The sequence below is a fragment of the Oryctolagus cuniculus genome, chromosome 5 (genome assembly GCF_051225735.1).
Source record: "Oryctolagus cuniculus isolate XC-2025 breed Fujian yellow rabbit chromosome 5, ASM5122573v1, whole genome shotgun sequence".
Lineage (NCBI taxonomy): Eukaryota > Metazoa > Chordata > Mammalia > Lagomorpha > Leporidae > Oryctolagus > Oryctolagus cuniculus.
In genome coordinates this window covers 2,438,375-2,462,299 of record NC_142871.1, presented here as the reverse complement: position 1 = coordinate 2,462,299, position 23,925 = coordinate 2,438,375, and the positions used below count along the sequence as shown (strand labels likewise).

General features: G+C 54.9%; 2 protein-coding genes and 1 long non-coding RNA gene across 3 annotated transcripts; 1 reads left to right on the top strand and 2 right to left on the bottom strand.

Moving 5' to 3' along the window:
- Positions 1–283: 283 nt before the first annotated feature.
- On the bottom strand, positions 284–17,621 carry MPC1 (mitochondrial pyruvate carrier 1). Its single transcript, XM_051854184.3, has 5 exons — positions 17,490–17,621; positions 12,864–12,867; positions 2,229–2,325; positions 1,341–1,473; positions 284–806 (listed from the first exon to the last, which is right to left on the bottom strand). Exons 1-5 carry the CDS (start codon positions 17,558–17,560, stop codon positions 782–784), a joined length of 330 nt encoding a protein of 109 aa, XP_051710144.1. The 5' UTR covers positions 17,561–17,621; the 3' UTR covers positions 284–781.
- A 1-nt stretch (position 17,622) lies between these two features.
- Positions 17,623–20,421, top strand: LOC149126377 (uncharacterized). Its single transcript, XM_089332457.1, has 2 exons — positions 17,623–18,681; positions 20,224–20,421. Exon 1 carries the CDS (start codon positions 17,623–17,625, stop codon positions 18,625–18,627), a length of 1,005 nt encoding a protein of 334 aa, XP_089188583.1. The 3' UTR covers positions 18,628–18,681; positions 20,224–20,421.
- Positions 20,422–20,547: 126 nt separating this feature from the next.
- On the bottom strand, positions 20,548–22,482 carry LOC149126376 (uncharacterized). Its single transcript, XR_016233534.1, has 2 exons — positions 21,904–22,482; positions 20,548–20,843 (listed from the first exon to the last, which is right to left on the bottom strand). It is a non-coding gene; the product is annotated as an uncharacterized LOC149126376 (long non-coding RNA).
- Positions 22,483–23,925: the final 1,443 nt, after the last annotated feature.

Below are 23,925 nucleotides of genomic sequence, written 5' to 3'. Positions count from 1 at the left end.
TACGCAGGGCTGGGTGTATTCGTGGCTTCAGGCACCCACAGGGCTCCGGGAACGCACCCTGACTGTATGTGACTAAGGGACCTGCTTCGGAGAGTGGCCTGGACACTGCAGCCACCTGGCTCTGGGCACCCGTCCGAGCAGCGGGACTGAAGTCCTGAGAGCACGGGCCTTGCAGCGCTTCACGTCCTGCTGACGTTCGGAGTTCATTTCTCACCTGCACGCGTTGGTCAGACACCTGGTTCTGTGTTTCATGACAGACACTGCAGTGAGATACTCACACGCGTTTAGCAAATGTTCAAATCATTTATTGCGGTTAAGCACAGCATCCCAATATGCACACTGCGTGGAAATGCACAGAAACCTCCAAGAGCTGGAATACACGTTTAGACGTGCGGCCAGCTACGGGTGGTCTTGCGGTCACCGTGAAGAGGCGAGAGTTCTGAGCACCTGACTACGGCACACTGTAAAGACTGTCCCCTTCGGTTTCCACTAAGTGACTTCAGATAGATCATAACTATGTTGTTACTGAAACAAGACCATCATCGGAAATTGCCAAATTAATTGCATATTTGAGCTACTCTGCATGAAGAGAAGCAAAAATATTCAGGACTTGTAAGGCAGCAGAGAGGGGTTCCGCCCCCTCAGCTGTTCTATAAAAATACACGTACGCCGGAAAAAATCACATCCACACAGCTCCTCAGCAAGACCGCCGGGGCAGACTCTGCGACTCCGCAGCTGCAGCTGGCGATGCCGTCCCCACGCAGGGGCTGCGCGGCCCGTCCTACGCAGACGCCTTTTTAGTCATCCTGGAAGTCGGCAGAGGGAAGGTCAGTGAGAAGCAGCTTCCCTCCGGCCTCAAAGGCTCCGGGTGACGCTCACAAGGCCTTTAGAGAGTGTCTACTTCAACCCGGAAGTTGATAAACACAGTACACCCTACTTCATGTTAGTGCTCGTGGCCCGCCCCCCACGCCTCTGCTGTAGCACACCCCCGCCCCTCCGCTGTAGCACACTCACACCCAGGCCCCCAGGCCTCCGCCCCTCTGCTGTAGCACACTCACACCCAGGCCCCCACGCCCCCACCCCTCTGCTGTAGCACACCCACGCCCCATTGCTGTAGCACACACACACACACTCTCACACCCAGGCTCCCAGGCCCCCCCACCCACTGCGGTAGCACACCCCGCCCCTCTGCTGTAGCACACTCACACGCTCACACCCAGGCCCCCAGGCCCCCACCCACTGCTGTATAGCACACACACACACACTCTCTCACACCCAGGCCCCAGCTCTCTTGGATAAGCCCTGGTCTCCCGTCCCCAGCCCCTGACGCTGGTGCTCACTCGTGTCTGATGAGCCGTCCGCCCTGAATGAGCTGGGCCACCTCGTTGGTTGCGTGGCAGGCAAACAGGAGCCAGTTTCGAGGCTGCACCTTGTAGGCAAATCTCATGAAGGTCAGAGAGTAGCAACAGAGGGCTGCCACAAAGGAAAGCAAGGAGTCAGTCACTTCAACACACGGACAGAGGGCTGCCACAAAGGAAAGCAAGGAGTCAGTCACTTCAACACACGGACAGAGGGCTGCCACAAAGGAAAGCAAGGAGTCAGTCACTTCAACACACGGACAGAGGGCTGCCACAGGGGAGTCAGTCACTTCAACACACGGACAGAGGGCTGCCACAGATGGAGGCAAGGAGTCAGTCACGTCCAAGACACGGAGCTGACCTGAGTGCCCCAAACTCCTGCTCAGAGCTACTGCGTAAACGCCGCCATAGGTGGGAAGCTCGTAAAGTGCTTCATTGCACTACCAGCCACCCTTGTCCCTCGTTGCTCGGACATTTCAGGAACACACTTGCTCGCGAGAGTAGGCTGGAATCAGTCCTAGCTACTTCCTGCCCCCAGAGCTCGGAACGCTCCACTTTCTGAAGGAACCGCTATTCGCTCCCTTCCCAGCGCTCCGGTTCAGCTCAGGGTTTGGGTAAGGACTCTCGCACTTTCGCACACAACTCCTCAGGCTGGCACTGCAATGACTAAGAGGCCGCACCCTTCAGCGGGGTTTGCTCGCTCTGACAGGCAGTGGAAGCCGGTTCCCCGGCAGATGTTCAGAGGTACTCCTTCTCCCTGCCGTCGCCAGGTCACCCTGCTGTGCCGTCTCGGCCCTTAGGTGACTGCGCCGCCTGCTGCTATGGACGCGCGGCATCTGCATGCCCCAACTACCCAGCGCTGCCCCTTACCAAACGTCATGCGCCCGCTGATGATCTCTGGAGACTTCTTCATGTCGTTGATGGCAGCAATGGGAAGGCCCCAGTTGGCTACTGGACCCCAGAAGTGCTGCACGAGACGAAGGAGGGGAGAAGGAGAGAACAAGTGAAGGCAGAGCTAGGACAGGCTGCCGCTCCCCCACACCACGTGAGGCAGACTGCCCGTGAACAGTGACAGCAGCCTCCCACTCGGACCTCACGGGCTCCTGGTTGACTCACACGTGGAGAACACTAGACTCTTACTGCGTGTGTTTTCACTATATCAGCAATTCCTATGCTAGAAAGGACTGCGCCACTTCCCAAGGTCCTTGCTAGTTTCCAGGTGGTGACTAGGCCATCTCTGATTGTCCCACCTAGAGAATTTAAAAATGAGACTAGCTTCTTCACAATTCATTCTTCCAGGCCAGCTCACTGCTGTGGCCCGGGAGGGCAGTGGAGGATGGCCCAAGTGCTTGGGCCCTGCACCCGCATGGGAGACCAGGAGGAGGCACCTGGCTCCTGGCTTTGGATCAGCACAGCTCTGGCCGTAGTGGCCATTTGGGGAGTGAACCAACAGAAGGAAGACCTTTCTCTCCGTCTCTCTCTCACTGTCTATAACTCTACCTGTCCAAAAAAAAAAAAAAAGTATTCTCCATAATATAATGTTTAAATCTATCAAAACTCCCCTTCTCAGCTTTTCATTAGTTATTAACAACTCTTAAAATACAGACCCTAAATTGGTGCTTTTTCTGAAGAAACAAACTTAGTAGGGGAAGAAATCGCTTTTCAACCAAGAGCGCTACCCTAAGATCAGAGAACCCTGCAATCCACTCCCAGGATGCCAGGCACTAAGAAAATAAGATTGGAAAAATACTTTTGGATAGCAGAAACCTACAGAAACAAGCCAGCACTTGTCCATTTATAACAAGAGTCACCCAAGGACACCAGAATTAAACTCCGCTTTACAGCAGTTACACCCAGTCCAATTTCTGAGGCTGAAATAAGGCCAATGGCTTTTGTCCATTGGATTTTTTCTATTAATATAAAATTTAAAAATAATATTTAAAAATGTGAAAGAAACTACACTTTGTCACTAAAGTCTCCTTTCAGTTATCAGACCACTAAATACTGAAAATGGTCCCCATCTGACTTCCGCCTACACAGCTGACGATAAATTCACACTGTAGGACACACCCTCAGACCTCACTTCTCTGTTACTGACTGGGGGACAGTAAAGCCCAAGAACTCCCTGTGAAGTGAAACCCAGGGAAACACTAGGAGAACCAATGAGAACGACCTCTGGCATGACGCAGGATTCTGAAGTGGTCACCTGGCAGGCCCAGGCTTAACACACTACAAAACGTCAAGGTTCCAGTATGACCGGCATGGCCCTTTAGGGCTCAGCACCTGGGTGTTAGCCTGTAAATCAGGCATAGCTGATAGAGAGAACCTGAGATTCCGAGCTGGCTACCTGGCCCTCTTGTGTTTAGACTGGAGTCTTGTAAAACACTCACTGGAGCTCCACTGCTGGTGTCTGGGTGAGGCCTCCGGGAGGGAGTGTCCCCGCCCTGTCTGTCTTCACTTCCCGACTCTCCGTCCACAGTGCTCATCCTCTCCGGCCTCCCTCCCTTGTCTGTTTTCATCCTTTTCCACTGCTCTGCAATGCACGGTGGAACTGATGCCTACTCTGTCATGTGGAGCCTCTGGGGGCTGGAACTGAGCCTGGAGAGTTATTCTAAGAGGGGCCATCGGCCACCAGGACAAACGTGCCTTCTCTCACTGCTAGGACTGACTGGCAATACAGGACAGCATGGACATGAACCTTCAGCAGCCCCGGGGCTCCTGCTAAGTGATGGCACCAAGTGGACAATGCTGACTCCACTCTGACTGACTGTGGCTAAAGGAACCCCAGGCAGGAACGAGCAGCGCCACAACCTAGCTCCTCTGGAAACCAAGCCCAGAACCGAGCTCGCCCTGCAGGAGTGAACAGCCTCACCCCTCGCCCCTACCTGCTCCTTGCACCAGCTGCCAGGCTCCAGCTCTAGGACTTTATTCCCAACAAAGCCACGAGGGGCCCGTCCCTCTCTCCTTCCCTCCCCTTTTTCTTACATTTTTATAAGGTTTATTTATTTGAAAGGCAGAGTAACAGAGAGAGAGAGAGAGAGAGAGAGAGAGAGAGAGAGAGAGCGAGCGAGGGCGAGAAACAAAGACGTCCTCCATCCACTGGTTCACTCCCCCAGAGGCTGTTCACAGCCAGGTCCGGGCCAGGCCGAAGCCGGAAGCCGCCCTGACCTCCCGGGGGGCGGCAGGAACTCAGGCCGTCGCCCGCTGCTTCCCAGGCACATGCACAGGAGGCAGGGCAGCCAGGATCAGACGGGGCTGTGATACGGCGTGCCGGCATCGCCGGGGTGGCGTCACCTGCCGCGCCAGTGCCGGCCCTTACGGGCTCCTTTCTAAAAGCGGGAGTGGGGAAGCAGCCCAATGCGTGGTCCTCACAGAAGCCCATGAGGCCCACGGGGAGCACCTGACCCCTCAGCTGAGGCCAGGAAGTCGGGGTGGGGGGGGGTCCAAGCAAAGGACACCACAGCCGGAGACCACACTGTTCATGCGGAAGTCTGCAGGGAAACGGTTTTCTTACCGTGCTGTTTTGTGAGGAGTCACGGAGTTGCAGACAGGGGAGACATGCAAAATAAATAAATAAATAAAAGGTCAGATGCTTGCGAAGGGCTGGGTCCCAGGTCACTTCAGCCGCACACGGGCATGCCGGATTCAGGGACAGGACTACAGCGGCCACACACACGTTCTTCCTGTCATTCTGAGAAGTCCTGCACATTTCCAACAACTTGGGCCTAGCACAGTTCAGTCTTAGTTTTTATGGAAAAAGCTTCCCCTTTACGGCAGAGTTGTCGGAGAGAAACAACCCAAGTCACACGCGTAACCTTAAAACGTCTAAAAGTCACATTAAAGAAAGTAGAAATAACAAATTAGTTTTATGAATAACTTATTCTAATATATCAAAATATTTAATTTGAAAGTGCAATCAATAAAAATTGATTATATTTTTAAAAGCACTGAGTCCTGGAGATCCAGTGGGTATTCTACTCTTGGAGCACACCTCGGCGTGGACAAGCCACAGGCCAAGTGCTCAGCGGCCAGCTGTGGCTTGAGGCTCTCCCGGCGGCCGGCTCAGCCTCACAGGGAGTATCTCCCTGAGCATGCCATGACGGAGAGAAGCATCCTGCTACAGAATCCCAGTCCAAGGAGCTCGGTACTGCTCACTGACACATTAACACCGGAATCATCCAAAGTGCCGGGCAGCTGGAAGGCATTCAAAAGCTATTTGTTAAGTGAATGAATTGCAAAAAATTCCAATACTGTTTCCTGAATATTAAACTTGATATCTTCAAAACACATCAAAATGAATGAGATATTTTTACTTCTGAAATGGTCATTTCTTTGCCAGGATACAGATGAACTTTTCTCTTAAGGCAAACTTCCAAAACTTTGCAACTGAGTTAAAGAAATAAAATAGAATCCTTTATAAATGCACTCAATTCAAAATATCTGCTGATCGTTTTAAAAGTCAGATTATAATTTATAACGTGGAAACTATACATATATATGAAACAGGTTCTACTTATACTATGAAATATCTAAAACCTTAGGAAGAGCCTGTGTAAATAAATTATATTTCACAGCAAGTACAAACTGACCACGGTGTTTTTTAACAGAGAGGGACAGAAACCTTGCCCAATTAGACAACACAAAGGGACTTCAAAAGTTCATGGAAAATGCACTTGAAGAACACATTTTTGGGCATGGGAGTGTGGCCCCGCGGGTTACGTGTGCCGTCACTTCTGATGCCAAGCACCCCACACGGGAGTCCTGGCTGCTCTGCTTCTGATCCGGCCTCCTGCTGATGCGTCCTGGGAGGCAGGGGAGGACGGCCCAGTGCTTGTGCCCTGTCACTCATGGGGGAGATTCGGATGGAGTTCAAGGATCCTGAGTTCAATCAGGCCCTGCCCTGGCTTTTGTGGGCATTTGGGGGATTAATCAACTGATGGAAGACCTGTCACTCTTTCAAGTAGATGAAAATATAAATATACATTTTAAAAAATAAATTCATCTTATGTTTTAATTCCATTCTCATGAACTTTCTGGAGTACCTTCTAGAACCCAGAGTCCACTCTCAGTGCTGGGCATTCCAGGGTTTGGAGGACGCAGGGACACGCATGCGTCGCGCGCTGTTAAGCAGCAGCCCCCTGCCCTACTCAGGTACTCACCCCCCCCCCCCCCCCGTCCCTCCAGCACCACTGCTTTCCTAACTGCACTTCCCAAAGGTCACACGGGCGGGAGCAAGCAGCACGCGGCCTTTCCAGACTTTCCCACTTAGGAATATGCGTTGATGCTTCCTCCACGCACTTCTATTCAACAGTGAGTGACAGCTCACTGTCCGATGACCGCAGTTCATCTGTCCACCCCCTGAGGCACATCTTGTTGGCATTCAAGTTCTGGCAATTCTAGGTGGAGCTGTTATAATCGTTGTGTTGGATTTTGTTTGCACGTGGTTTAGCTCATAATATATTTTGGGTAGTAGTCCTTTACGAGTGTGTCTTTTCTAAATATTTTCTCCTGTCTGTGGCTGGTCTCTTCATTCATATTCTAGCATCTTTAATGGAGCTGAAATTTTTAGTTTTAATTAAATTCAGCTGCTCAATTCTGTCTTTCATGGACCCTGTTTCTGGGTTCGAACTGAAACAAGCAACTGTCAAATCCGGCACGATTTGGACCTTTGTCCTTTACTGTCTCTGGGAGTTTCAGGTTTTAGATTTACGTCCCCAGAGAAACAGAACCAGCAGCAGAGAGCCACACTCAGACAGACACGCACACAGGGACTGATCATGGGAGTGGCTCTAGAAACAGAGGCCAGTAAAGGGATGTTAAGTTTCTTTTCTTCTGCTTCCTTCAGGTTTCGTTTGCTCCTCCGTTTTCAGTTTCCTAAAGCAGGAGCTAGTGACTGACCTAAAGTCTTCCTTAAAGCGTGCATTCAGCTTTCAGCACTACAAACTTCTTTCTAGTACTACTCTCACTGCACCTGAACCAGTTTTGATAAGCTATGCTTTCATTTTCTTTTAACTCGATCTATTTTGATATTTCTTTTAAGATTTCTTCTTTGATACAGTATTGTTTAGAAACAAATCTGTGTTACAGAGAGAGAAGGAAAACGGAAAAAGAGATCTTCCATCCACTGGTTCACTCTGCAAATGGCCACAACAGCTGGGACTGGGCCAGGCACAGCCACCAGCCAGGAACTTCATCGAAGCCTCCCACATGGACGGCAGCAGCCCAAGCACTCCTCCACTTTCCCGAGCACATTAGCAGGGAGCTGGACTGGAAGCGGAGCAGCCAGGACTTGAACCAGAGCTCTCAACCTGCTGCGCCACAACACCAGGCCTTAGAAGTTTCAGTCCCAAGTATTTGGGGGTTTTCCAGCTATCTCTCTGTTACTGGCTTCAAGTTCAATTCCACTGTGTTTAAAGGCAGGCAAAGGTGTGCTCTATGGCCAAGACAACAGCATGCCTCGGTGAATGTGTCACTTGAGAAAATGTATCATCTCCCTTGTTGGGTGAACAGACTAAAGATAAATATTTTATTCATTGACTGATGATGATGTTGAGTTCAACTATGTCCCAACAGGTTTTCTTCCTGTTGGGTCTCTTTATTTATTTATTTATTTTTATATAAAGTGGAAAGAGAGAAGGAGAGAGAGACCGATTGACCTATCTTCCATCCACTGGTTTACACTGCCCATGTCAGGAGCCCAGGACTCAACCCACGTCTCCCACATGGGCGGCAGGGCCCCGCGTCCTTGACCCAGCACGGGCTGCCTCCCGGGGTGCACACTGGCAGGGGCTGGAACTGGAAGCAGAGCCAGCACTGGAACCAGGCACAGCAACACGGGAGCCGAGCACACCAGGTGGTGCCTTCACTGCCGTGCCACACGCCTGCCTGCCCGGGGTTTGTACACGAACACACGAAGCTCACGGGATTGTGGAGGCCATGATAGCTGGAGAAAGAGAGGCCAGTGCTGTGATCCAGCCTGAGCCAAAGGTCTGAGAAACCGGAGGAGCGTTTGCCGTTGTGAACTCCAGAGTCCAAACACCATGAACTTGGAATTCTGACCTGAGGGTGGGCAGAAAACACGACCGTCCGGCTCTGGAAGAGGTGGCCCTTCCCCCACCTCTCTGTGGTCAGGCCTCAACAGACACGGTGACCCCCACCCCACTGGTCAGGGCAGGTCCTCTTCTTGCCTGTTTCAAATGCTGACATTTTCTGGAAACACCCTCATAGACGAACCCAGAAACCCAGTCCAACTGACCCCAAATTAACTATCATACACATCTTCCTGGGGAATTAACCCTTCCGTCATTATGGAATGCCCCTTTAACCCTGTCAACTTTCCTTGTTCAGAGGTTTGCTCTGTCTGAAATTACTAAAGCCACCTTTGCTTTCTTGATTAGGTCAGCACAGTATATCTTGTTCCACCTGTTTAATCAATTTTTTTTTTTTTTGACAGGCAGAGTGGACAGTGAGAGAGAGAGACAGAGAGAAAGGTCTTCCTTTGCCGTTGGTTCACCCTCCAATGGCCGCCGTGGCCGGCGCGCTGCGGCCGGCACACCACGCTGATCCGATGGCAGGAGCCAGGAGCCAGGTGCTTTTCCTGGTCTCCCATGGGGTGCAGGGCCCAAGCACCTGGGCCATCCTCCACTGCACTCCCTGGCCACAGCAGAGAGCTGGCCTGGAAGAGGGGCAACCGGGACAGAATCCGGCGCCCCAACCGGGACTAGAACCCAGTGTGCCGGCGCCGCTAGGCGGAGGATTAGCCTAGTGAGCCGTGGCGCCGGCTTGTTTAATCAATTTTTCAAAAAGATTTATTTACTTGAAAGGCAGATGACAGGGACGGGGGGAACAGAAAGAAAGATCTTCCATCTGCTGGTCCTACTTCCCCAGACGGCTGCAAAAGCCAGGCTGAAGTCAAAAGTCTGGAATTCCACCCAGGTCTCCCACATGGGTCAGAGGGGTCCACACATTTAGGTCATTGTTCACTGCCTTCTAGGCACATGAGCAGAAAACTAGATTTGAAATGCAATAGCCAGGATTCGAACTGACACTGCAATACAGGATGCCACCATTGCAAAAGGTGGCTTAACCTCCAGCGCCACGATGCTGGCCTGCCCCTCAAGAAACCTTCTAACAACTTATCTTACTGATTTGAGAGGCAGAGAGACAGGGAAGAGAAGACAGAGCGAGCTCCCATCTGCTGGTTCACTCCCCAGTGTTCCCAGCACCAGGTGTGGGTCAGGCCGTGGCTAGGAGTTGGAAACTCATTTCAGGTCTCCCCCATGAATGTCAGGGACCCAACTTTTTGAGCCATCGCCTGCTGTCTCATAGAGTGAGCATTAACAGGAGCAGAAATCAAAAGCAGAGCTGGGACTTGAACCAGGCACTCTGATATGGAACGCAGCTGTCCCAAACATGTCTTAACCACTAGGCCAAGCATCTACCCCCATCCATTTACTCTTAATCTGGATGTCTCTACATTTATATTTAAAAGTGGATGTCTTACACACAACATACATTGGTTCTGGCTTTCTCATCCACTTTGACAATCTCTGTCTTTTGATCGGTGCATTTAGTCCAGCGACATTCAAAATGATTTCTATAGTTGGATTAACAACGATCACGCGTGCTACCATTTTCTATCCACTGCCCTTGTCCTTGTTCCTATTTCTTTCATTCTTTTTCCATCCGTGTGGTTTTACTTATTTTTACTTATCTGAAGGCAGAGCAACAAGAGAGAGAGGGAGAGGGAGGGAGAGAGAGAAAGGAAAAGGGAGGGAGGGAGGGGGAGGGAGGGAGAGAGAGGGAATGGGGGGGAGATAGAGAGGGGGAGAGAGACAGAGAGAGAGAGAAAGAGACAGAAAGGGAGGGAGGGAGAAGCTTAACTGCTGCTCCACAACGCCTACCGCATGTCTTTGTGGTTTTAAATGAGATTTTGTTTTCTCATTTTCTCTCCTTTAAAGCGCATCACTGGCTTCTTTTAGGACATTGTTAGTGTTTATGGCAGCAAATGGCATGCGTGTGTGTTTACGCCTCCTGTTCGCAGTGTGCATGGGAAACACCAGCACTCCTCTGTGGGGAGCAACTCGGACTAGACTAAGTTACTGGAATTAAGACTAATTCTATGCATCTGCTCTCCCACAATATGGCGCTGGGAGAGGAGTGAAACAGCTTCTACTCAGCTGCCTCCAGTTCGACCAATAAACAGCAGGACCTGCTCCTGATTGGAGGAGAGCAGCGTACTCGGCGTGTGGGTAGCAGAGTTGGGATTGGTGGAAGAGGACTATAAAGGAGGAGAGAGACAACATGCACCAGGAACATCTATCTGAAGGAACACCTGTGCAGCCCCCGAGAGAGCCGGCCGGCGGTGTGCCGCTCCCCCGCGGAAGTGGGGAAAGTGGCAGGGGGAACCGCCCTTCCACGGAGGTGGAAGGGACGGTAGCCAACCCGGGAAGAACCAGCAGCAAACCCGGGGAGGGCCGAGCAGACGAAAGAACAGCGCAGGGTCCTGTGTCGTTCCTCCACAAAGAAGGGGAGCGACATAATGGTGCCGTGACTCGGATATGAAGCCTAGGCAGGGTTTAGTGTCGTTCCTCCACGAAGAGGGGGAGCGACACTCCTCCTCTGATCCAGGGAGCCCTGTGCACAAGTCCGAGGAAGCAGATGATGGGGAGGAGCAACGCCCTGAACACGCCCGCTTCTCTCAGGGAGAGCGGTGATCGGCCAGCTCCAGGCTTCTCCTAACCCACTTTAATTCTCACAGTGTCTGCTGGGTGCTGCCAACCTCAGCTTCTCTTCCTGAGATGACTGACAGTCATTGCTAGGGCTCTGTGGAAGCAGTGAGAGCATTTAAGTAATTCATGACTTACTTTTAACTACTTAAAGTGCCCAACGGACAGCCCAGCACAGTCCATTTATGGCACTATTTAAAGTGAGGTGAGGGCCCACCCCCACCACCCCCACCCTCACCAAATAAAAAAGAAAAAAAATTAAAAAAAAAAAAATGAGGTGATGAGGTGAGGGGTTGGCGCTGTGGCGTAGCGGGTTAAGCCGCCACCTGCAGTGCTTGCATCCCATATGGGCACCAGTTTGAGTCCCGGCTGTTCCACTTCTGATCCAGCTCTCTGCTGTGGCCTGGGAAAGCAGTGGAAGACGGTCCAAGTCCTTGGGCCCCTGCACCCACGTGGGAGACCTGGAGGAAGCTCCTGGTTCCTAGCTTCAGATTGGCACAGCTCCAGCTGTTGCAGCCAACTGGGGAGTGAACCAGCGGATGGAAGACCTCTCTCTCTCTCTCTCTGCCTCTCCTTCTCTCTCTGTAGCTCTGACTTTCAAATAAATAAATAACTCTTTAAAAAAAATTAAAAGAAATAAAATGAAGGCGAGACTGAGAAATTCTAGATTTATAATCCTATAGATTGCTGAAATGGTCGCCTGCATTTTGTTAGTCTGAGTTTTATCTAACTTCCCAGTTGGAGTCTCTCGCGGCCACTCTGGCCCCAACACCGTCAGGGACCAGAGGCAGGTGTGGAAACAGAGCAGGGACACGTGGACACGTATCCGAGAAAAAAGGTGCGCAGTCTCCAAAACCTCACATCCTTTGTAAACCACCTCTGCACTGCCATTTTCCTCCAAGTCCTGAAGTAACTTTTCTGTTTGGATGTGTGTCCTAGTTCTGCTTCCAATCCCAGCCTCCTGCTCACGTGCACCCTGGGAGGCAGCAGGTGATGGCTCAAGTGCTGGGGCACCCAACACCCACACTTGGACATCAACTCCCACACAGGGATCCATCTTGGTTTCAGGTACCTGGCTTCAACCTGACCCAGTCCGGGCCATTGTAGCCATCTGGGGACTGAACGAGCAGGTGGAAGATCTCTCTCTCTGTTTCTACCTTTCAAATAAATAAATATAAACCTTAAAAAACAGGGCCGGCATTGTGGTGTAGTAGGTAAAGCTGCCGCCAGTGACACCAGCATCCCATATGGGCGCCAATTTGAGACCTGGATGCTCCACTTCCAATCCAGCTCCCTGCTAACGCACTGGGAAGGCAGCAGAAGACAGTCCCAGTGCTTGGGCCCCTGCCCATGTGGGAGATCTGGAACAAGCTCCTGACTCCTGGCTTTGGCCTGGTCCAGCCCTGGCTATTGTGGCCACTTGGGGAGTAAACCAGTAGATAGAAGATCTCTCTCTCTCTCTCTCTCTCTCTCTCTCTCTCTGTCGCTATCTCTTCCTCTCTCTGTGTAACTCTTTCAAATAAATGAATACATTTTTAAGAAAAAAATTAAAGAGAAAGCATCAGGAATCAGGATACTGAACATGCAATGCTTCTGACGATAAATCAGTCACGGCCCAGCAGGTTAGGCTTCCCCTGTGGCTCTGGCATCCAGGCTGGCGTGGTGGTTTGAGTTAGGACGGCTCCACAAGTGATTCCGCTTCCAGTTTATGTGCCGGGAAGGCAGTGGAAGACGGCCCAGGTGCTGGGGCCCTGCTGTACGCATGGGAGACCGGCACAGTACTGGCTCCTGGGGTTGACCCAGCCCTGGCTGCCGAGGCCCTTTGGGGAGTGAACCTGCAGATGAAGCTCCCTGTCTCTCCCCTTCAATCTGTTGCTTTGCCTTTTAAGTAAATAAGCAAATAAATCCTTTTTGGGCATCATGCTATGTCACTAATCAACTACCAAAGCACAAAAGCTAAGGAATTTGTCCAGGCTCACAGAGAGAGAACTTGCTGTGGTGTAGCAGGTAAAGTTGCCCCCTGCAGTTCCAGCATCCCACGGGGGTGCCGGTTTGACTCCCGGCTGCTCCACTTCTGATCCAGCTCTCTGCTGTGGCCTGGGATAGCAGTAGAGGATGGCCCAAGTCCTTGGGTCCCTGCACCCGCATGGGAGACCCAGAAGAAATGTCTGGCTCCTGGCTTCAGTCTGGCCCAGCTCCTACCATTGCAGTCAATCGGAGAGTGAGAAGACCTCTTTCTCTCTCTCTCTCTCTCTCTCTGCCTCTCCTCCTCTCTGTGTAACTCTTTCAGATAAATAAATCTTAGAGAGAGAGAGAGAGAGAGAGAACAAGGGGGTCAGGCCTCAAACGCACCACTCAGAATCATCACCTTGGCAACACCATGATCATAGTAACAGAACCATACTTCCTAGGAATTTATGTGATTATACTTTTTAAATTTTTTTGAATTAAAAAATATTCTTTGAGAGGCAGAAAGAGAAAGCTCCCACTCACTGATTTACTCCCCCAAATGTCTACAATCGCTGGGGCTGCCCGGTGACCAAGCCAGGAGCAGGAAACGCCATTACTTGAGCCATCATCTGCTGGAATCAGGGCTCAAACCAGCTACTCCAACATGGCATCCCAGCCAGTGCCTTACCCACTAGGCCAAACGCCCTCCCCTACCAGTTATCCCAGCAACGTCTGTATAGCTATGGTTTCATACCAGCACCACCCAAGTCCACAGCTTGCCTTTGGTTCTGAGGTCTCCTGGGTAACAGATCTCTCAATAAAAAAGCCAACATTTAAAATATACTCTGGGGAACGGGCATTGAGCCTAGCGGTTGGGATGCCCAAGTCGTAGATCAGAGTGCCTGAGTTCAACTCCCAGCTCCAGCTCCTCACTCCAGGTTATTCCACATGTCCCCTCTCTTCAATGAAAAAAAAAAAAAAAAAGAAAGAAAGGAAGAAAAAAAAAAGAGAAGAAAAGTTAAAGAAGCTCATGATCTGTGTGGAATACAATTTTAGCTGAGGGCCAGTGCTGGGGGACAGTGGGTGGAGGAACAGACGGAATTCCAGGCTCCTGGGTTTGGCCTGGCCCAGGCCTGGCTGCTGCAGTCATGTGGGAAGGTAACCAGCAAACGGAAATTGTCTGTGTGTCTTTCCCTCTCTCTGTAACTCCTTCAAATAAATAAGTAAATCTTTAAAAAAAGGAATTTTAGGGGCAGGCATTGTGGCATGGTGGGTAAAACCGCCACCTGCAATGCCAGCATCCCATGTGGGTCCCGGCTGCTCCGCTTCCTATCCAGCTCCCTGCCAAGGGCCTAAGTGTCTGGCGCCTGCACCCCTGTGGGAGACCTGGACGAAGCTCCAGGCTTCAGCTCAGCCCTGGCCATTCCTGCCATCTGGGGAGTAAACAGATGGAAGATCTCTGTCTCTGTCTCTCCCTCTCTCTGCAACTCTGACTTTCAAGTAAATAAATAAATCTTTAAAAAAGCAGAAATTTTAGCTAAACAACTCAGCCACATTGTTACCATAGTTTTCACAACTCTAGAATAGCTCTGATGTTGAGCCCCTCTCTATCCCTGTGGTAGCGATGCTAAGTGTGTCCCACGAGCTGCCGTGAGGAGGCGGCGCGGGGCCCATCTCTGAGCAGCAGCTCAGTGGAATACTCTCCTTCGCGAAGGAAGCAGGAACAGCTCCCTCTGACGAGCTCCGGGGGGAGGCTTCCTTCTGGGGAGCTGCGGTCAGACTGGCCCCGGCACTGCTGGGCCGCTGCTCTGGGTCGGGTCTGGTCTGTCCCCCAGAGGTCCCTTCCCAGAAGCCTGTCCCTAGCGTAGCAGTACCGGGAAGCGGTGTGACCTGGGAGGCCATGGAGGGGCTCATGCTGACCTCCCGAGTAGGCCAGGCCCCTCCAGGGCGGGCTGTCTGTCCCCTGCTGGCTCTCTCGCCACGCCACTCCTGCCCTGCGCTGCCACCTGCCACGCTGCCACACAGGGAAGGCCAAACCGGTGGAGCCACTCAGCCTCGGACTCTCAGCCTCCGAAACGCGGCGCTAATGGCCTCTTCTTTCTGAAGCACCCTGCTGGAGAGCTGTGACAGCAGCACAAATGGACGAGGACCGTGGCCCGGGCGTGACACCCACCACCAGCAGGAACAGCAGGGACACAACAGGCTAGCGCCCCATCAGGAACAGCGTTGGGTAAGAAAACCATAGAACTTTATGCCTCACTTAGATTTCAACTCCCTCCTTAGCAGCACACTTTTAAAAAAGGACCACTGCCTGCAAAACTGAAGGGTACAATAAACAGGTACAGTGAGGCACGGTTCCCAAACTGTGCACAGCCTTTATCCGATTTCATTCAAGGAGAGGGCACTACCACGAAACCCCTTCCAAGGCGACACAGCCCACGGAGGTTGGTTTGCCGGCGCTGACAGGATTCACACCCACTTTCTCAGGCATCATTGAGTTAGAGTGTCCTTCAATGAAAGGAATACTTGAGAAATTATACACTAAAACTGCGTGTGTTACTGTTAGAAACAGCTAGGTGGCACGTGCAGGTGTTCTAGCGGGAAGCCTGACTCTTGGAACATGGAGTAGAAGGAAATGTAAATTTAGGAAAGGAGAGTTAACTCTTTCCTTAAAAACGTACGCAGCAAATTCTCCCCACGACGGACTTTGGTGACCGTCAGCACAAGGTTATAAGGCTGTGGTGTGAGCTCATTCGTTACACGAGGTAGTTAATTCCCGCGCAGTGTCTAAGTACCAGGAAGACGCACTGTAAGCAGGAGGGATACCAGAAGCTAACGCAACAGCAAAGCCGGAACAACCCACCCCCAGCAGCAGGAGCAGGCCCGAGTCTCCCACCCGCAGGTGAGCCCTGCTGTGCCCCGTGCTGGAAGCCTGGACCCTGCTTTGTGAAGGCAGGCCCGAGACTTCCGCCAAGCGTACACAGGCAGACTCAGTTCTTTTTCTTATCCCACTTCTCTGTTAGATGAGAAGAAAACATGTGCAATAAATTCAGGACTTTTTTGAGTCCTGTTTTATCACGGGAGTCAGGGCGCCTGCACACCACACCTCGGCTTTTATCACCGCCCCTCGAGCACCTACAACTGCCCTGAGGGCTTTAAGTCAGCGAACAGCTAGAACCGCGTGGGGAGGGCACATGCGGCCTGGCGGTCCCACCCCGGCGAGGGCTTCAGGAGCCGGCCACGGCCCCTGCCACTCATGTGGGACTCGGGTGGAGTTCCTGCCGCGGAACGCGGGGCGCGGCCCGCGGGAGGGGAGCTCTGCTGGTCCAGTCTTCTCTGTGTCTGTCTCTCCGTGACTGACCACCAGTGTAAAGGGAACGCGCGCTCCCTAAGGGGCCGCACGCCCGGCCAGCCCCCGGGCCACGGGCGGCGAGGACGGGCCCGCGGCGTCAGCGCACAGAGCACCCACGAGTAACAGCAACTCAGCCTCCACCCGCCCACGCGGAGGCCGGGCCGTGGGCACGAGCGGGCCGAGGCGCCCCTCTGCGGGGCAGCGACGCGCCCGAGGGCGCCCCCTGCCGGCCCGTCCGTCCCACCTGCCCGCACACCTGCCCGGGTGTGAGCCTGAGCCCCCCCCCGAAACCCCTCCCCCATCACTGCCACCCGCGGGGGGGGGGGGGGGGGTCCCAGCGTCACCCGCCGGCACAGGAGTCCTCGGTGTGACCGCGGCCAGGAGAGCGACCCACGGTCCCCGCGGCCAGGAGCGTCCCCGCTGTCACCAGCCGGGAGAGGCGTCCCCACGGTCACCCCGGCGAGGACACGCGTCCCACGGTCACCCCGGCGAGGACACGCGTCCCCACGGTCACCCCGGCGAGGGCACGCGTCCCCACGGTCACCCCGGCGAGGACACGCGTCCCCACGGTCACCCCGGCGAGGACACGCGTCCCCGGCGTCCCACGGTCACCCCGGCGAGGACACGCGTCCCCACGGTCATCAGCTAGGACAGGCGTCCCCACGGTCACCCCGGCGAGGGCACGCGTCCCCACGGTCACCCCGGCGAGGACACGCGTCCCCACGGTCACCCCGGCGAGGACACGCGTCCCCACGGTCACCCCGGCGAGGACACGAGTCCCCACGGTCATCAGCCAGGACACGCGTCCCCGGCGTCCCACGGTCACCCCGGCGAGGGCACGCGTCCCACGGTCACCCCGGCGAGGACACGCGTCCCCACGGTCACCCCGGCGAGGACACGAGTCCCCACGGTCATCAGCCAGGACACGCGTCCCCGGCGTCCCACGGTCACCGGCTCTCGCGCCGTCCGCCCGGCTCGCGCGGGTCGGGGCGGGACTCTGACGCGCGCGCCCGCCCCCCCCCCCCCCGCCGCCCGCGGCCGCGCGCCCTCGGCCGTCCTGGGAGCGGCGACGGCGACCCCGAGCACCCCCGGGCCGCTCACCTCATGAGGTAGTCCCGGAAGTCCTTGCTCCGGACGTAGTCCGCCGCTTTCCGCACCAGAGCGCCCGCCATGGCCGTGCCGGACGCCGGGCCGCTCACGTCCCGCTGCTGCCGCGGCCGCCGCCTCGAGCCCAATGACACCCACGACCCGGCGCAGCCGACGGCGCGCGGGCCCGCGGCCTCCCTCACGACACTCGGCCGCGCCGTACGGCCGCGTCGCGCCGCCCAGCTCTCGGCCAATGGGAGAGCGCAGGGCCGAAGGCGGCGGCGCGGATTGGCTGGCGCGCGCCGCACACCTCCGTCCCGCCCCTCGGCGGATCGCTGCGGACGAGGCCTGCTGCCGTAAAACGCAGTCTGGCGGGGGTTGGCGGGCGGTTGCTAGGCACCCGCGCTCGTGCGCGCCCGGGCGTGGAGGTGACACTTTGTGCCGGGCGGGCGGGCGGGCGGTGGGCGCGCCCAGCTCCCGCGGCAGCCGCGTCGCGCAGGGCCTGACTTCGCCCCACGCCCGCAAGGGCACGTCGGCCGGCGCTCCCCGCCCGCGTGGGTGGACTTGGCCGCCTGGTTTTGGGGTTCAGTGCGCGCCCGCGCCCGGCTGCTCCCTGCGGGTGCGCGTCCTGGGAGGCAGCAGGGAGGAGGTCCAGGCGGAGCTCGGGCCACCTGCGTCCACCTGGCCCAGCCCGGCCGGTGTGGCCCCTGGGGGAGTGGACCAGGGGTGGAAGACGTCGCTCTCGCCCCCTCCGGCTGCCTGTGAAATAAATCTTAAAACAGGCGGTGTGGCCGGGCCGGCCCGTTTTGCCCGGGTGGAGACCTCGGGAGGCGTTGCTCCAGTCCCCGGGGTCTGCGTCAGTGCGGACCGTGTAGACAGCAGTGCAAGGTTTCCGTGGACGCGCCACGCAGGACAGCGGGCGTGGGAACCAGGCAGCGACAGGAGGGAAACTGGCCAACATCAGGGGCTCCTTCCGAGGGTTGCTGCGGAGCGGCCTTGGCCGATACCTGGCTCAGCTGACCGGGATCCGGGTGTCAGGAAGCCAGCGGTCGGGATTTGCTTCCCTCGAGCTGCAGTTGGCTGTGTCGCACTCAGGGGCGGGGGGCACCCTCTGGCCTGGTGCGGCCTGCTGGGGCCTAGTGAGTCCCAGTGACCTCCCGTGGCTGTTTAACAGGGGGCAGGTGCGAGGAGCAGACACGGACAGTAGGTGAGTGGACGGCAGGAAGACCTTCCACGCGAGTGCTGTCCGGCACTGGTCAGTGAGCTTCCGCGGTTTCCCACGCGGCCTGGGAAGAAGCCGGCCCACCTGTCAAAGGGCGCCCGGGAGGGGTCAGCTCCCTGCAGGCTGACGAGGGCGCCCTGCTGGGCCCGTGCCGTCCCCCCAGCGACCCGGCTCCACGCCTCACCCCAGAGGACCCGTTTCTTTCTAAGGAGGTGGCTGTGGCCGTAGGATCCCTGTTCCTTTGTGATTCCGGGGGAAACGGGGCTCTGTGTCTGTCCTGCAGTCGGCTGGGTCACAAGTCCTCGTCTCAGACAAGAGACGGAGCAGCCAGAAGTGGGTAGCAAAGGCCAGGCCTCTGGGAAGACCTGAGAGCCGGCCCGCGTTCAGACTGGAGTTTTAGGGATGTGGGCGCCACCATTTCTCCTCCCCCTGACCCTTCTGGGACCCTGCTGGGCATGGAATCCCTCCGGGCCCCTGGCACAGGGTGGGGAAGAGTCCCCCACTCTGCCCCCCCCGGAGGGCTGGGACCCATGACCAGGCCACCAGACACGGGTGAGATGTCACTTTATTTTAAAGACAGAGAGAGGGAAAGACAGAGAGATGGTCCACTCCTTCAGTGGCCGCCATGGCTAGGGCCGCTTCAGGCAGGTGTCGGGGCCAGAAACTCCATCCTGGTCTCCCGCGTGGGTGGCAGGGGCCAAGTACTGTGGAGGAAGGAGGTGGGCTGATAGGCCGTCAGCTCAGGTCCCTGCGGGATGAGGAAAGGGGAGTCCGTGTGCTTCTCCCCAAAGCTGCCTTCAGGGAGACAGGTGCTCCCCCACTAACAGCTTCTCACAGCACGTGTGGCCTCTAAGACAGTCACAAAACACACCGAACACCAGGATAAGGGAAAGGGTTTATTGGGGAAAACCCAGCAGACCAGAGGGAAGGGGAGAAGAAGGAAAAAGGAGAGTGAGAGGGAAGAGGAGAGAAGAGGAGCTAGCGAGGAAAAAGAGAGCAGAGAGACAAGAGGGGGAGAGCAGAGAGGAAAAGAAAAAACAGGCCCTTTTACAACTCTGCCGGAGGGCAGGCAGGGAAGCAGGGGCATCGAATCCCATTAGGATGGGGGTGGAGCCTGACACCGTGGTTGGGCCATGTGGCCACCTGTCTTCCAGCAATGGCGGCGGGGGCTAGAGCCTCGGATGCTGTCAGGGTGTAGATTGTGCCATAGATAAAACTACGTTTTCCTAACATGACCTTGGGGCTTTAAATCACACCTCAGGGTGGGGGCACTTTCACCCAGAGGGCAGGGGAAGGGGCTGGGTCCCTGGGGAGGGTCGGCCTGTTTCCAGGGCCCTCCCCCCATCTCCTTGAGCCCCAGGCCAATCCACATGCGTGTGAGACCCCTGTCCAGTGGGCACCCCCAATAGGATGACGCAATGAACAGACAGCAACGCCTTAGAAACCCGGGACCCTTCCTCTCCTCTCGGACAGACGCGGTCTCTGTCGTCGCCTGCCAATCAAATAGAAGTGTCTGCCTCTTTGCAGATTGTTTCCGGCTTTGTATGTCTGTACGAAGCTGAGGGAAGACCCGGGAGACTCGCTCCAGCACCAGCTTCCCCCCCGCGACCGGTAGCAAAGAACATAAAAAAGGTGAAAATAAGTTCGATATTACGTGCTACTTAACCCAGTGTTTCCAAAATATTATTTCAACATGTATTTAATATAAAATTTATTGAAGTTTTATTGTCCTTTTTTTGTACTAAATCTTCAAATTTTGGGGGTGTATTGTATACATGCACCTCATCTGAATTCAGATGACAAAAGTTCATTGCATTCATTTTGATGTGTATTTGATTTCTTAAAATCTACTTTTTTAAAAAGATTTATTTATTTATTAGAAAGAGTTACACAGAGAGAGAAGAGGCAGAGAGAGAGAGGTCTTCTGTTTGCTGGTTCACTCTCCAATTGGCTGCAACGGCCGGAGCTGTGCCGATCTGAAACCAGGAGCCAGGAGCTTCTTCTGGGTCTCCCACATGGGTGCAGGGGCCAGAGGACTTGGGCCACCTTCCACTGCTTTCCCAGGCCACAGCAGGGAGCTGGATCAGAGGTGGAGCAGCTGGCGCTTCAGGCCAGGGTGTTAACCTGATGCACCCTAGTGCCGGCCCCTAAAATCAAAAACATATTCTCGTATGTTTGCAAAAGACTAAGACATTTTCCAAAACTGAATTGGGAACCAAAAACAAAAACAAAACCTAAGATTGAATTTTCCTCTAACAGCTCCATTCATGTTGACAAAAGAATCGATCCACTTTGAATGGAAAACATCAGTTTCACAACTACTTCACTTCAGGTTCCGGGAAATTCACCTCCCATTTCAGCTGCGCTCAGCAGTATTAACACCAAATTCAGTGGTTATCGTAGACACTGAGAAACAAGGGGACCTTCTATAGTTAATCTCCAACAATCAAAGCCAACAGGCTGCATTTTTATGTAGATAAACTTTAACCTAGCCGGCGCCGTGGCTCAATAGGCTAATCCTCCACCTTGCGGCGCCGGCACACAGGGTTCTAGTCCCGGTCAGGGTGCCGGATTCTGTCCCGGTTGCCCCTCTTCCAGGCCAGCTCTCTGCTGTGGCCCGGGAGTGCAGTGGAGGATGGCTCAGGTGCTTGGGCCCTGCACCCCATGGGAGACCAGGATAAGCACCTGGATCCTGGCTCCTGCCATCGGATCAGCGCGGTGCGCCGGCCGCAGCGGCGGCCATTGGAGGGTGAACCAACGGCAAAGGAAGACCTTTCTCTCTGTCTCTCTCTCTCTCACTGTCCACTCTGCCTGACAAAAAAAAAAAAAACTTTAACCTCGATGGACAAGAAAGCGCTTGTTCTTGTCCTGCGTCCCAGCCTGGGGGTAGCAAGTGCTTTCTCACAGCCTCTGGGCGGTCCACGGACAAGCTTTTCAGTGCCAGTTTCAGGCTCAGCTCTGCCTTCCCCGCAAATCACTGCCCTTTGCCCTCTTTGACGGTTGAGGGTTGAGTATGTGGCCGAGGGTCCCTTTATTTCAAGAAATCCTTGGCGTTAGGTAGAATCAACCTTCGCAAGACAGCCCCACAGGTCTCTGGGCGAGCAGTGCGGGGGTTTCTCTCAGTGGCAGTCAGTTTGCTCGTGTTGCCGAGAGACACCCCAAAGGTGGGAGGCGTTGCTGTGGAACCCCCAAACCGGGTCTGCTCACCCGACACACAGACGTCGACTGCCGGCGTCGGGGTGGAGGAGGAACACAGCACAGGGCAGGCAGCGGGGCAGGGGCTGAGTTCCCGGCTCCCCGAGCGCTGAGGGGTGAGGGGCTCCTGGACTTGAAGTAGGCAGGCTTACAGGTTAAAATTGGTCGGATTTGTGAGCTGGAAGACCACGCCCCTGCGTGACCTCATGCTCCTACCTGATGCCTTTGCCACGCCCCTGTGAGGCCTCATTCCCCTACCTGGCCACACCGGGGTGCCCACCAGCCAGTCAGGTTAATTAACCACTCCCCTTTGAGTGGGTTAAAAGCCAGGACACAGTGTGCTGGAGGCTCTGGCCTGCTCTTCTTCCCTGGCCTCTCGCCAGCACTGGGCTTGCTGTAGCCCTGCGCCTCCAGGGCGCGTGGCCTTCGGGCCATGTGCTCCAGGCTTCCTGGCCTAGATGCTCATCCACCTGGCTGGTTCCTGGTGCTTGGTATGAACCCCTATTCACCTCTCTCCCCTAAATAAAGCTCTCACTCTCCTATGCATCTTTCTCACTAAATAAAAGCTTAAAATGTACCATGCTGCCTCGTTTATCTGTGCCGGTATTTAGAATTCTTCTCTAAATATTAGACAAGAACCCTCTTGGGCTTATTAATATCGGGGATTTAGTAATAAGCCCATGGTAAAATCGTAAGGCACCCCAAATTCCAGTAGTGCATGTGGTACCCCGGATAGCATTTCTAGGGAACTTTAAGGGGCCACATTTTAGTGTGAATTTTAGGGGGTCATCTCCGATTTCAGACTGACACTGGCGCTGAGGTGCGTGGTCAGCTGTGACCAGGGGCCTGGTTGGCCAGTGGTGCCCGTGCCTTGCCTTTGATGGGTCAGTGATGCGCTTTCTAGGGAACTCATGATGGCCAGGTGGGCTCCAGTTGGTCTGGGAAGGGGAGCTGTTTTGCCCTAGGCCTGGCATCCCCTACACAACCCCCTGTGGACAACACTGGCCAGCAAGGTTCTTATCTGTTGGAGAAAGAAAGGGCTTCAGTGATGAGAGCCTCATGGGACCGTGTCACCCCCTGGAGTCAGTGACCTCCCTCTGACGGACAGGCGAGAGACCTGGGCTACGGGGGCAGGAGGGGGTTGGGGTCCAGCTTCCCACTGATATCGGAATTTGGGGAACCATTCGATATCACCATATGCTTATTAATAAATCTCCAATATTAATAAGCCCAAGTGGGTTCTTGCCTAATGCTTAGAGAATTCTGAATACTGGCATAAATAAACGAGGCAGCAGGGTACATTTTAAGCTTTTATTTAGTGCGAAAGATGCAGAGAAGAGCGAGAGCTTTATTAAGAGAGAGGTGAATCTGGGTTCATACGGAGCACCAGGAACCAGCCACGTGGAGGAGCATCCAGGCCAGGAAGCCTCGGGGCGGAAGGCCAAGCACCCTGGGGGCACAGGGCTACAGCCAGCCCCCTCCCGGCAAGAAGCCTGGGCGAGGGAGGAAGGAGAGAGCCAGGCACACCCTGTCTCAGCCTTTTAATCCACTCTCAAAGGGGCGGGGTTAATTAACCTGATTGGCCGGTGGGCACTCAGGTGTGGCCAAGCAGGGGCATGCGGTCACACAGGGGCGTGGCGAAGGCGTGGTCTTCCAGCTTACAGACCTAATACATTTTAACCTGTGTGCCTGCCCACTTCACCTCCACGCGCGTCCCTGCTACTCCTGACAGTGCTGCTCCAGAAGACACGTGTGTCCTGACGCGGCGCACCGTGGGAAGAAGCCACAGGGAGCCGGCAGAGCCCTGCTCTGAAAGCCCGGGGACTGGTTTCCACGGACAGAGCTGGGGTCCCCTTTCCACCCAGAGCGAGGCGCTGAGAGAGGGACTGCCCACACTGTTGGTGCTGGTTTCTTTCTACCTCTGGACGCGTGTCGTTGGCCTGGGCCGGGCACGCCTCCTGCACCAGCCCAGCTGTCCCCTTCATTCATTTCACAGCTCCCAAAATAGCGTCGCTTAGGGACGAGTGGCTGTGG